Genomic DNA, 14173 nt, shown 5'->3' with positions numbered 1-14173 from the left:
AGGAATATTGCAGGAATAAACTCATCGAATGCTGTACATTGTGTAAGACACAAGTGTGATTGTATTCTGGTTTTAATTCTTTTTCCTCACAAGTAATTTCATTTGATTTAGTCATGGGGACAAATGATACGAGGTACTGGTAAGAGTCAAAGGATGGCAACAAGTAATGAAGCTGAATATTTTACTGTTACTTTAAACAGTTTAGTGATTAACACAGTCCTTCTGAAACTACTGAAATTCTCATGCTCCTTTCAAAGGGGTGTGAAATACTGAACAAGTGCTAACTGAACCTGAAGACAAAGCAGGCCAAAGCAGTGCAGATGATGCCTGATTTTTGTTTCACAGAAGGATTGCCAGCACTTAAATCTGTGCCCAGCAGTGGCTGCGGTGTACAGTACTTAAACACTAAGATCACATGGGACTAGTAGGATATCTTGGCTACTTTACTGGAACAGCCTGTGTCTGATAGTGGCTGGTGTACTTCTCATCCTCCAAATAAATGGAGTTTCAGGTAGGAACCAGACATGAAACACAGGCATTACAGGGGAGCATGAGATGTTTGAGCTGATAAGCTGAAGGCCCAGTGAGGAACATCAGCAACAGAACACAATGGCCACAATATAAATGCACATGTATATAAATGCAGCTACTTAGAGATATATAAGTAACTCTTCCACACTCTGCTTGGCACCTATTACCTCTTCCATATTTGTTTCCAGTTGTTGCACTTCATGTCCTTTCAGCTGGAGCTGTTCAGTGAGCTGTGTGATTCTCTCTGTGAGCTCCACAGGCACTGCTTCACGGCCATCACTATTGGTGGTCTCCAAGTAAGACATTAGCTTTTTCCACATCTTTTCATCACACCTACATAGACATTTTAAAAACAAATCAATAGATTAGGGGAAACTCTCAAGCAACCTGTAAAAGCCAGGTTTCCTGCAAAACTCTTGGCAGCCCAGATCACAGTTTTGTTCCTGGCTGATGCTGCCTTGGATTAGGTTGGGATGGGCAAAGGGGTCTGCTTCATACTGAAGCCAGGGTACCTTCAGGTCATGAAACAGTCTTTGCAAAGGGCTCAGGAAGTGTTAACCTACCCACTGGCACAACAGGGGAGCTTGGCCAGTATCTTCCTCATGTGGTCCACCTGGGCAGGCTGGTCTCCTGCCCACTTCTCCTCCTCCTCATCAGAGGCAGCCTGGCCCTCCACAGCACGGAACAGTTGATCCTCTGCATGAGAAACCAGTAACACACATCAATCCCAATGAGCCACAGCTGTGGCACTTCAACTCCAGAAACAGAGAGACAAAAAGAAGTGAGAGGTTAGAAACCCCAGTGAAGCACAGCTTAGGGTTTTCAGCATCTGTAGCAAGGGGCACCAAAGGTAAGGCAGGTGAGTCTCTGTAAGGGGCATTGCTTTGAAACTCTTGAATAATTTAGCACTTTCTCACAGGTAACTTGTAGCTATTTTGCTTCAGATCTCTTCTTTAAGCAGTTAGAAGATAAGGATATGTGTGAATGACCAGTGTGCTGTAAGGGATGGCAGTTACTGTTCATGTGTACCATGGAATATACACTTTCAAGAGGAATGAGAAAGCACTGTACTGTGTGAGATTATTTTTGCCTAGTCACTGTACCAGGTTAGGACATATTCAGAGTGCAGGAATTTGGTATAAATATTCTGTAATTAATTCATAATCTTAAGGTCCTTTCTAGCCATAACCATTCTGTGATTCCCTCATTGTTTTGTAGGGTCAGTTGTTTTAGTATACAACTGCAATATTAGACCTATAGCTAACTAATGTTCAGTTATATCTTTTTCTATCTCACATGCTAAGTAAGTTATAAACAAGCTATCTACAATGTATGTAACTATACAGGTATGATTACAGCAGTGTTTCAGTACTGGTTTAGCTGTAATTTACAAAAGCTATTGCATTTAACTCCTTTTTTTCACAAGAAGATACTTACTGGGATTTAGAGGATTATTATGATGCTTGTAATTTACTGGGAGTCTTTTGAAACTTTGAGCACATGAAACCCTGGTCACACCTTTGTTCTGAATATTCATTTTGAGCTGACATCAGGTTAAGCCAGTGTCAACATGATTTTTCATTTTAGACTTATTTACATTTAATCACTGTCAGTTAATTAAACAGGATTAATGAATTCTAACAATTATCAAGCCAAATGCTGTTATTTCTTCACATATCAAACCACATTTGACCTCAGGTAGTGTTACGAGTGCTGTGTGTACATAGTTCTTTCTGCATGGGAAAGGTGGGCTCAGGGGGATGAGTGGCCCAGCAGAGACTCTCGGGTCTGTGTTTTCTTGTCTCATTTCAAGGGCACAGCACCTGCAGCTTAAGCTAAAACACCATTTTCAAGCTGTTGCTGTGAGAAGTTGTATATGAGCTGCAGGCCTCTGTGTCAGGAGGCAGTGAGTAGTCACTGCCTGTGAAGTGTTGGCCAGGACCTCTTGGCAGGCCACTGGCATCCCAGCTCTGCAGAAGCCCTTTGCTGCCCACTGCCAGCCCATGGTGTGCTTCAGCCTCCCCAGCTCCGTTTCCAGCACCAAAGGAAAAATGTTGTTTTCCTCCTTCTGTTAACATTGTACACGTTTGTTAACACAACTTTCATTCCAGTGTGGCATCCAGTATATCATGCTTACTAATGTATTGCCTAAGCAGGAACACAGCTCAATTGCATGCTTTGTTGCTCTTTTAATTAGAGAATTAATGGCTGTATTCACATGGCAATCCTCACATTGTATAAACTAACTTATTACAAGTGCTTGCGTGGCTTGAAGCTGTGCACAGACAAACCACCAACAAAAAGAGACTTTCTACATTCAGTCTTTGACACATTAGTGGTAAGCTTTTTCTATCATCACTTATTTTCTTGCTGTAGGAGTTCAAAGGGACAACAATCACAGTTTACAACTGTTGTGGGTGCTGTGAGAACTGATCACACAGTACTATGGATTCCTTGAAGAGCTTCAACTGGTGTGTTTAACCCAGTAAATGAATTGCAGCATCTGGCATAGCAGACACTCAGATTAGGCTTTTAGAAACAGAAGGCCTGTGAATCTCATGCAGTCTTCATGCTAAGATATCGAAGACTCTTGTAATGCTTTCACCTCTATAGGAATGTCCTCTGCTCTGATTGAATAGGTAGGGAAAAGAGATTTCTATGAAAGAGACCTTAGGTTATGGTTAGCAGGACTGGAAAGCAGAAAGGAAAAGCAAAACCTCTTATTCATCTCCTTTAACATAAAGCCAGTATTTCATTAAAATTCTTCTACTATGCTAGTATTTTACATTTTATTATTGTGATAATTGGGCATTAATTTGTAAACTAGCTAATGTAGAATAACTTGTCCTATTCTACTGATGCAATTGTTTTTATGCTCTAAGACATAAATATTTACTAAAATGTATATAAAGCCCATAACTAATTCTGCACCTAGATGGATTTGCCTGGTGTATTGAGGTTTATCCCAGATGTTTGCTCATCCTTTTATTTGTTCAGCTTTTGGAGTTATTTTCCTTTTCTGCCTGACTAATCCTTTTTTATCTGATGGAACAGTTTTTCATGGTTTTAAATCTATAAACCCACAATGTATTTCTTTGGAAAGCTTTTGCTAAAAAGCAGTTTGTACTGAAAGTATGGGTAAGTGTAGACATGGCAACTGCCTTTGAGCTGGCAAAGTGTCTGATTTGATAAAAGTCTTAGTGAAAGCAGGTTTACTTTACAAGTCAAACCATATGGAGAACATGCTGCAGCGTTAGTTATATTGAAATGTCATCATTTTTCACATTCCCAAGCAGCTGCTTGCCAGGTCCAGGCAATAAATACCTAACATTAATTTTTTGTCACTACATACAGCTCTCCAGTCTGCAGTCAAGATACCCTGTTACTTACAGCTGATGTTGGATAAGTGCTTTTGTCTTCTTTGAACTAGATGTATTAAAAAAAACAAAATAATCACTGAAGGTAAGGCAGACTTAGCACACTTGGCATTTGCTGTTTACTGGGCATTGGAGGCAGATGTTTACCTTCTATGATGGCTCTCATAGATGTGTCTCAGCATTACAGCAGTAAAATGAGCCCCCCAGATAGCTGTCTCTTTGAGAGCCCTTGTAACTGGCTGCTCTGCAAAGGCCTTGCTGAGGTCATTGGTAGTAAGAGCCCTTGGCAACCCCAGTGACTTCAGAAGGCCTCCAAAGGATGCCTCATGCGGTCCCATGAGACAGCACAAGTGTGGAATATTATGGCAGCAGTTAGGGCTACATGTGCTAAACAGGTTGGACCTTTTCAGTCACTGAAGCACCCAGCATGTTTCCAAGGACAGTACAGTATTAACTGCACCTGGCTCTGCTGGAAGTTGTTTTGGTGCAGTTCTGAGTCTTTATTTACAAAGAAATGAAAACTTTGTACTTTTAATCCAGGAAAAAGGTTTTGGTGAGGTGAATCATATGAAAAAATCAGTTTTTGAAATCATAGGTCTAAGTGATACCTTCAGTCTTTCATTGAACGTAAAATTACGTAGGGACTGAGAGATAAAAAGTTGGGATATTACCTTTCATTTAGTTCTAGATTTCAAGATTCATTAGGACTGGTTTATGGCTTTGCTGGGTTTAATATCTATATTAGTTTTTCTGCTGAGGATCTTACAGATCAGAGAGGAGCTAAAGTGCTTGGGTACTGGGTTTGGTACCGTTCTCAGAAGCCCCAGCCCCGCCGGTGGGTGAGTGCCGGTCCTGTTGTTCGACAGCCAGGCAGCATCTCCCATCTAGTACCGCTGTTCCCTCCTCCTGCTCAGGGCTGCTGCTTGAGGGAAGCTGGAATCTCACCATTTCTGACCTGGAAAGGAAGGGTGAAGTCAGATGGACTTGTAGGAAGTAAGAGAAAGCAAGATAAACACACACAGCGTAGCACATGAATGACTCTGACTGCACTCGTGCAGACTTGCCACAGCAAAACAGGGGTATTTGTGCTTGCAGAATTAAACCCCTGAGGGCTGCATTTCGCTGCTTCACAGAGAATCAAAGGTAGCCTTCAGCTGTTCTTTGGGTAATAAGAACTAAATGCTAGTTATAGTTTTTAGTTCCGGTCAAAGACATCTGGAAGCGACATATGAGAACATTCTACTTTGGTCATAAACTCTTCCTTCCCCACTGGCAGTTTATGGTAGTGCATGCCTCATCTTTACTGTGGGCACCATAATACCATGGCTAGGGTAGCAAGTCTTGCATCTGGTCACTTGGGCTGGTACTCTGACTCCAAAATGTCAGACAGCTTTGACCTGAATCTTCCGAGTACTGAAGACAAAGCAATGACAGCCACTGGAAAGTTAAAAAGAATGATAGAGAAATAGAGAGACATCTGAAAATCAGTGAGTTAATGGTAAGAAGCATCTCAGCAATGTGCTTCTGCATTGCCATCTTGTTGGAAACAGTGTGTTTTTTCTGAGTGGAATGTGGAGGGTATTACACCTGTGTGTTTTAAAGGAAACTGCTTTCAAGTGGTGATACACAGATCAAGTAATGTACCTGATGAGTACGATCCCTTAAACTTGCCAACCAAATGTATTTTGAGAAAAGAAATGAAGTTCAATGAAGGGCAGTGACTGTTCAGACTGAGGAATTTATAGTTATGTAAATGGACAGGACGAGGGTAAGACCTTCAAGGAAATTCAGGGTAGCACATGTTAGAGAAAAAATCTAGAACATATTTGCATGTAGTTGAGCTGAAAATGTTCTAATCCAGTTGGGAAAATCTTCTGTCAATCAAGAAATGAGCCAGGTCACTGTAATTCACTGGGTGTAGTACAATGGAAATGTCTACTGCACACAAACCAAAATCTAACAATGTGGGTTTATTTCCTTACTAATTCGGCCTTCCAATACCTAAAAGGGGCCTGCAAGAAGTCTGGGGAGGGGCTTGGGACAAGGGCCTGTAGGGACAGGTCAAGGGGAATGGCTTTAGCCTGCCAGAACAGGGGAGACTGAGATGAGCTCTTAGGCAGAAGCTCTTCCCTGTGAGGGTGCTGAGGCGCTGGCACAGGGTGCCCAGAGAAGCTGTGGCTGCCCCAACCCTGGCAGTGTTCAAGGCCAGGTTGGACACAGGGGCTTGGAGCAGCTGCTCCAGTGGAAGGTGTCCCTGCCTGTGGCAGGGGTTGGAGCTGGAGGAGCTTTTAGGTCCCGTCCAATATAAACCAACCTGTGATTCTAATAAAATATTATGTTTTGTAAAGAATGGGAATGGAATGTGAAATGTCAGAAATGATGAGTCTGTTGGAGCTACTGCTCTCTTATTGGAATACATTTCGTTTGGTTCAGTTTGACTCTCATAACTGCAGTTTCATACGGATGTACTGAATGACAGTATCACTTATTCAGAGGAAATACCCTGGAAGTATGAAACATAGTTGACATAATCAATTCAGACACTCCTGTTTACGTGCAGAGTAGTAAATAGTGTCTATGACACGGAAAGGCAACACCTAATATTGATTTTAGGAATATTGTTTTTTCCCACAATGTACATATGTAACTTAATTCTGCAAAATGTTACTGAGATCAAAGCTATGAAGAATGTAAGAAATTAGACTGTTATAATGTAGGAAGAGCCTCGTAATTACATTGGATAAATGGAAATGTGGTGGATCAGTCCATACGTATAAGTTTGATATCGAGCATTTTCCAAGGTAGGAATAAGCTACCCCTCAGGTATGCAGTGAATTGAACACCAAGTCCAATCCATAGCAAGTTTGTGTGTGTTGTGTAATGTAATATTCTACATTTCCTATTGAGTATGGTTCTATTGCTTCTTTTTTTACTATTTAGCAGGCATTTTTCTTTTAATAGTTACATCAGGATATATTCCTATTTAGACCACACAATAGTCCTACTTTTCCCAGTAGGAGGTGTCAGATAGATCACAAGGAATCTATATGCAGAAGAAAGCAGACTGAATTCAGGAGGTTTTTTTAAGTCAATTAAGTTTCTTCCAAATTCCTCCCCAGTTTAGTTTTGGGCTAGGGAATGTTGAGTATTTATCGTGCTTAACCCGTTCAATAATCATCAACCAGAAGTGAGAGTTATAGCCCTGAGCAACTGATCCTGCTGAAACAAGTTGTAGAACATCATCTTTTTGTACAAATCTAAATACTTCCTGCCTGTGAATTCTACTACTGCTGGAAACAGGACTTGGGATGTAGCAATAGAACAGCTGATGCCAAGTTGGAGATAAGTATTGCAGAGAGCTTTTGTTTAATCTAACACAGCTACTGCCAGTTCCTCCAGAACCACACCAATAGTAGTGCCCTTGTTGCTTGTCAAAGTGTCTGAAGTAAGATCAGGAATTTTACAGCAACAGCCACCAAAGTCAGTGTGTCGGGATTTGTGTATAGACAGAAGCTGAGGGAAACCATTTATTTACCCCCTGGAGCAGAACTGATTGCATGAAACCCAATGCCATGTTTTATTTATGACTTCTGGCATGATTTAGCTTAGCAACAATTGGATTTCCTGTAAGCCAAGGGCAATGGCAGTCTCCAGAATGGAGCCTGGGTAGTCAGCTCCGTTAGTGTTGGAAAAAGGAATGATAAAGCAGTGCACAGATAAGAAGCACTCTTAAGCTTGGGCATTCAAAATAGGGCTCTTGGAAGCATTGCAGAGCTTTGGTGTTCTGGACAGTTGCTGTGCAATATAGTAGTGTCCCCCTGCCCAAGGGGGACATATATATATGTGTGTGTGTGTGTGTATGTATGTATGTTTTATTTTTTCTGAGGTGTGTTTCCTTCATTTAAGACATAAATATCTTGGGCTCTGGTGTGCAATAAGAATCCTTGACAGCTTCTTGAGGACTGGGCCTGGTTTTGTGTTGGTTGTTCTTTTATGTTTGAGCTGCAGTATCACTTCAGAGGCCTCTAGAGCCAATTCACATCATGCAGACACGTTGACTTTTCAGTGAATACTCACTGTGTAAGATTTTAACACATAAAACATTGAGAATATTCAAGTATCATGGAAGTCTTTTCTAGCAAAAGTGTGTGACTGCTGTGGTGTTCAATGGGAGATCTCCTGGTGGTATCCACATGTTACATCTGGCAGCCTGCCTTCTATTTAGCTTGGAAAAAAACCCAATCCTTCCCATAGAGTTCAGGATTTAGAGTAGCAGACTCCCTTTTCCCAGATGAGACTCAAGCCAGATCTAAGTAATAGCTCTGTAATAGCTTCTGTATAGTTCTTGCAAGGGAACTTATAGTTAGTTGATGAAATCTGGTAATTCTATATATATATAATATACATAAGTCATCTTTCTTGAGAGGACCTCATCAGCTATCTCCTAATGTGGAGAAACTAAGGGAGCCATGCAGACAGCACACGCACTATTGACTAAAGACAGCCCCATCTGTCTTCTCTGGAGGTGTTCATTTGGGAAAATGGAAAGAAAAGGAAGTGTTCAGCAAGGGTTTTCACCCCCAGGTGCTTCAGCCAAAGCTGTACCTTTAATTTCGAAGTGGCAGAGTTTTGGGAATGTAAAGAGCAGCCTGACAAAAGAGGCCAACTGTTAAGCTTTTGCTGTCATGGTAAATGCTCGAAGGAGGAATCTTCACTCATTCTTAAACATAGGTTTAATTCTTTTCTTATTAGTATTCATATAGCATCAAATGGGTCTTCATAAATGAGAAGAAGAGTGAATAAACAGCACATTTGTTTAGGGCAAAGATCAGAGGGGAAAGCAGTGTTGAGGCTGCCTGGGAAGCGTTTGAGTATGGGGCAGTGTGGCCAGGCTCCCATGGAGACAGGCAAACAGTCCACATTCATGTCAGAGTCTTTGTGCTGCAGATAATGGGCAGCTCTGGAGAAGGAAAGTTGAAGAAGGGAGAGTCTGCAAAGTGCTCGACCTTGAAGTAATGACCATGACTAATTGGCTTTTAATTGCCTCTCCTCTTATTGTGGGAACTGCAGCAACCCCCCCTGCTTCTGGTGCTAAACACGTCTTAAACCTCAGTCATTCCTAACTAAGCACAAAATAACTGAGGAATTATTTAGCGTCGCATTCATAGACCTTTAACCAGGTGAATTGTATGGCACAGATCAAACAGCTGTCCGAACATGGACATTGCCCTCCCTATAGTCACACAAACTCAGCTGCACTTTGAGAAGTGTATGAGGTGTTTGTAACCCGAATGAGGTGTCATCTTTATTTTTGTGCCGTTTTACCCCAACTGTCCCAGCTCAGGGAACCTGGAATGGTTTCGGTTTTGACTTTTCCCCTACAGGGAGTTACAGAGTTCAGAAGGTGTGAGTATTTCTGATTTATTTATGACTTTTCATGTAACATTCAGTTCAAATAAGTGTTCAGGCTGGAGCTTAGTATCCGTGTGGGCTTTTGACTGCCTCTGTCTTTGGTTGGTGCTGTGAGCCCCTCTCCAACAGGAATCATATGGATGAACTTTCTCTAGCAATCTGGATTTTTAATTCCTTAATGTCAGGTTCTAAACAGCTTGATCTGTACAGTATTAAATATGAGGTTTTAGGAGCTATAATGAAGAGGTAGTTAAAGAGCCTTTATAATACTGACTACAGTGCTGGGAGGTTTCCTGTTACTGACTTGACTTTCACTTTCTTGCCAAAATCACCATCTTCTAGAACAAAAATAACGTTGCTGATTGCGATGTGTTTTCTTGCAAAATCTTTTCCTCCACATCCTCTGAGAACAGGCACATCTTGGCACTGTCATGAGTAGCAGAGTTCTGCCTTGCTGCCATGCAAATTTACATGCACAGCTTTTGCACGTTGCTTTCCTATGCTGTTTGGGTTAAATTTCTTATCATATATTAATTTTGTAGGATGATCTTTTAGATTTCAGGCAACCAAAAATAACAGAAGTCAATGAGTTCTTAGAAGGCCTTGTATCTCCTTTGTCTGCAGCACAGACTTTTTCAAAGAGCTCTGAAGTACTGAACATGCTTCAGTCCATGGCCAAGAAGAAATGCATCCCCCTCCTTTAAACTTTGCTCCCATTCTGCACCTTCTCATAGATGATCATTGTGCAAGTTGTGCACCTGCTTGTGCTGCTATGACGCTAGATTTGTGACATGAGGTGGGTTTAAAACACTCCTCATTTCTGGAGAGGAGTCTGCAACTTGGATCAGTGCATGGCCTGAGGAGCTGCACCTGTGAGGGGATGGCAAAGCATAGGGCTGGGACAGGGCAGGCAGATGGAGACCTTTTGGTTGGGTTTTACTGCTGATGGAAACACATCACTGAGTTACAACGTGAACAGGTACAGTGAGAATGAGAATTACAGCAACAGCAGCCGTGAGCATGGAGAAAGGAGACAGAGATAGAGCTCAAGGAACAAAGGATGAAATAAGCAGCAGAAAGTGCTTAAGGGTCAAACGCACTCCCTGATATAATGTGGGATGTTATCCAAGTTCTTGAAATCTTGTCACTGCACTCCTATCAGTACCTGTTTGGACAAACCATCTCCAAATTAGTTTCTTCTCCCTCTCCCTCTGCAGCTCTCCATGGAGGATGTGAATGTACTGTGCTGTCAGTCGCTCAGTTAACCAGGAGCAGAAATCTATGCAGAGAATGTAGAGAATCTGGCCCTGTTCATGGAGACCTTGGATGTCATGAGGATGCTACCTGCTATGAGTTCTTGTGTGTTAAGTGTATTTGGTTTGGTGTTTTTTTAAGGTTATTTGGGAAACTGCAGTCTCTTCTTCCTATGTGACCTTTGCCTCATTCAAGGCAGGGGATGAATGAAATCTGTGGATGGACATCAACTTTAAAGAGAAGGAAACTTCTGCAGTTCATTCTTCATCTACTTCAGTTACAGGTAGCGAGTCAGGTGAGACACAGGAACAGAATGGGTGCTGTCCTTGTTAAAGCAACTAAATGCTCCTTTGAGGAGGTAGATTCTACTCTAATCTCCACCACAGACCCTGCATAATGATGGGCAAATCAGGCTTTCTACACATAACACCCTGTTCTATGTGTGCAGGTAATAAGTGGGTCCTGATGGTTCAGTGTTTTTTTGGCATGGAATTTGAGACTATGGGGCTGTAGCTCCATGATCGCATAGGAGAGCTGCAGCCAAAGCATGGGACCATGGAGATAATGCTATGTGTGGGTTGCCCTGAAACACCAGGTACTGTGAGCATTGAGAGAAGTCAGGGTGGGCACCTAAAGTGAGCAGGAAGTTCTGAATGCAATCTAATCTGGTAGATGATGCTGTGGTGAAGAAAATACCAAAAACCTCCTAATTCCTTTTCTACCTACTAGTTAAGGCCATATTTACAGTTAAGATAAATGTCAGTTCATTAAGCCTAACATTACAAATTAGGTGCTCTCATGCATTGATATACTCACCCCCCTATGCATACATAACCTTCTCGCAAATAAACGACTACGGAAGCTGAATTCAAACCGCACAGACCTGTTTCATTCTGGGATTTACAGAGTGCATTCCTTTCAGCTCTGACCCAGCTCAAGATGCGAGTTTCACTGTTTGGTGTTTTCCTTAACCTTTAGTTAGTTTACCATTATTAATAAACTATTAGTCATCTGGGCTGCTCTGTGGAAGACAACATTTGGTAACTAGGCTAAACAGATGAGGTAACTACAGTGCTTTTATAAATCCTGCACCTAGCAAGGGATTACATTACATGGCAGTAGTTCTTGAGTATACCCTTGATGAACCAGGCTGCTTTTTGCTCCTTGAGGGGTATTTTAAGGTCAGTAGCCACTGTATTATCCAGGAGAAATGTACATCACTTTGGAGTTATGTCATTCAGATATTCCTGCCCCTCGAATTCTTTTGTGACAAGCTAATGGAAATAATTCCCAGATGTTGTTCCACTGGAATCGGGAGCTCTATTACCACACCCTGCAGCTAGCAATTCACATACTTGCACTGAAATCTAGAGTTCAGATACACACAATGCAGACCTAATTAAAACTAGGTAAATTGAAGTGGCACTTGTTCTTGATGGGGCTAATAGCTCAAAAGCTATTTGCTAAAGCTTGCACAAAGCTTGGTGGTACTCTGAATTAAAAACCTGGATGCAACTTTCCTCCTAGGCATGGAAATAGAAGTCACAGATCCAGTACTCCCTCTTCTTATCTGTTACACAGCTCTGCTCTGGGGCTTCCCTTGCATACTGAAGCAATTGTTTTAATTTAATATAGCTGAAGTTTGTGTGAAGCTGGCAATGTCAGAATCATTCCAGAAGCCCACAGGACTCAACAGATTGGACCTGGGACTGGTGCTAGATCCCGCAATAATGTGAAGTAGCCCAACAGTCTGTATCTGAAGAGACAATGCTGAGGGATAGCTGAAGGACCAGAAGGGCTTTATTTAGTATTGAACTGACCACTAACCATTGGTTAGATAACAGCATTTCCCTGTTACACCAATGTTAAGTCTTTTCAGCACAGAAAGCCAAATCCCCTTGGCGGACATTCCTCATAGGCCCTGTGGGTGCAGCAGTAATTCAGGGTAGCTGGCTCTGTGCAGGTGGATTAAGAAGACTTCTGCTGTTGGTTTGCACACCATGCCATACCAGCCAAGTCAGCTGTGCTCTGTAACAGCAGAAGAGAATGTGGATGGTATTGGCAGTGGCCTGGATCCAGGCTGTCACTTCAGCACTGGGGCTGCAGCAGGCTGCTTTCCATGAGATACTTGCCATTCTGTGAGTGCCATTCCTCAGGTTTACATCCTCCAACCCTGCTCTAGGCAGGATATAGATCCTGCTGCCTGGAGTTAGCTGGAGACTCTATTAGCAATGTTATGGGTCCACTTCAGACAAGCAGTGCAAACAATTTACTTCTCCAGCTTATCAGGAAGTGTGTGTGTCTGAAGTGAGCCTGAAGCTCATGGGAGAGCAAGTTCTCACTCAAGCTTTGGCCAAGAAAGGTTGGACCAGATGATCCCCGAGGTCCTATCCAAGCTGGAATTCCATGATTTCCAGACCTCTTTGCTTCCAGTCAGGTGGACAGTCCCATTGGCAGAATTTCTCTCTGAGTGTTTTTTGGTATCTCCTTTTAGCCCATAAGGAATACCAACAAAGGCATGTGAACAAACACCACCAACCCCCCCCCCCCCCCCAATTACATTGGCATGAGGTGTGTGTATGCATTCTCCAAAGCCTTCTTCCTGACCTCCAAAGCTTTATTTTTAGAATTCTCTCTCTCTCCTGGAACCCTGACTTGTATTTTACAGAGAGATGCTTGAAAGCCTACAATGAAAAACTAATAAATCAAATACCATGAAGTTCTAAACCACTGATAGCTGTAACCCATACACTTGATGTAAGGCATAGAAGCCAGATAAAGAAGTGCATCAGAGCTGCAGCCCTGGAGATAATTTCCTTCTGCCATTGCTTGTATAACAACCAACCCCTCTCGTGTGTTCCTTCATGTAGACATGTGCTGCTTAATCCTGAAGAATCTTTCTGTTATCTTCTGTGTGCTAGGGTGTATGTCAGTAAAGATTGTATGTCCAGTGATGGCGTTAATGTCTCCTAGATAAAGAAATGTGCTCTTCCTAAACAAAGTCTGAGAGTACTTGGCAGCAGGGTGGGGATAGAGTCATAGAATAGTTAGGACTGGAAAGGACCTCAAGATCATCTAGTTCCAACCCCCCTGCCATGGGCAGGGACACCTCACACTAAACCATGCCACCCAAGGCTTCATCCAACCTGGTCTTGAACACTGCCAGGGATGGAGCATTCACAACCTCCCTGTGCAACCCATTCCAGTACCTCACCACCCTAACAGGAAAGAATTTCTTCCTTATACCAAGTATAAACCTCTGCTGTTTAAGTTTCAACCCATTACCCCTTGTCCTATCACTACAGTCCCTAATGAATAGTTCCTCCCCAGCATCCCTGTAGGCCCCCTTCAGATACTGGAAGGCTGCTATGAGGTCTCCACGCAGCCTTCTCTTCTCCAGGCTGAACAGCTCCAACTTTCTCAGCCTGTCTTCATATGGGAGGTGCTCCAGTCCCCTGATCATCCTCGTGGCCTCCTCTGGACTTGTTCTAACAGTTCCATGTCCTTTCTATGTTGAGGACACCAGAACTGAACACAATACTCCAAGTGAGGTCTCACGAGAGCAGAGTAGAGGGGCAGGATCACCTCCTTTGACCTGC

The 14173-nt window shown here is 42.5% G+C and overlaps 1 protein-coding gene across 3 annotated transcripts in view; it reads right to left on the bottom strand.

Annotated features, from left to right (window-relative positions):
• Positions 1 to 14173, bottom strand: part of EFCC1 (EF-hand and coiled-coil domain containing 1) — a 51525-nt gene that overhangs the window by 9716 nt on the left and 27636 nt on the right. For all 3 annotated transcript variants that reach the window (XM_034066451.1, XM_034066452.1, XM_034066453.1), the window contains exons 3-5: positions 4718 to 4863; positions 1095 to 1227; positions 699 to 864 (exon numbers count right to left, since the gene is read on the bottom strand). In XM_034066451.1, the coding sequence (XP_033922342.1) occupies positions 699 to 864; positions 1095 to 1227; positions 4718 to 4863 (445 nt within the window). The remainder of the gene's footprint in view (positions 1 to 698; positions 865 to 1094; positions 1228 to 4717; positions 4864 to 14173) is intronic.

The sequence above is a fragment of the Melopsittacus undulatus genome, chromosome 9, assembly GCF_012275295.1.
Source record: "Melopsittacus undulatus isolate bMelUnd1 chromosome 9, bMelUnd1.mat.Z, whole genome shotgun sequence".
Taxonomy (NCBI): Eukaryota; Metazoa; Chordata; class Aves; order Psittaciformes; family Psittaculidae; genus Melopsittacus; species Melopsittacus undulatus.
This window is presented reverse-complemented; position numbering and strand designations above follow the sequence as displayed.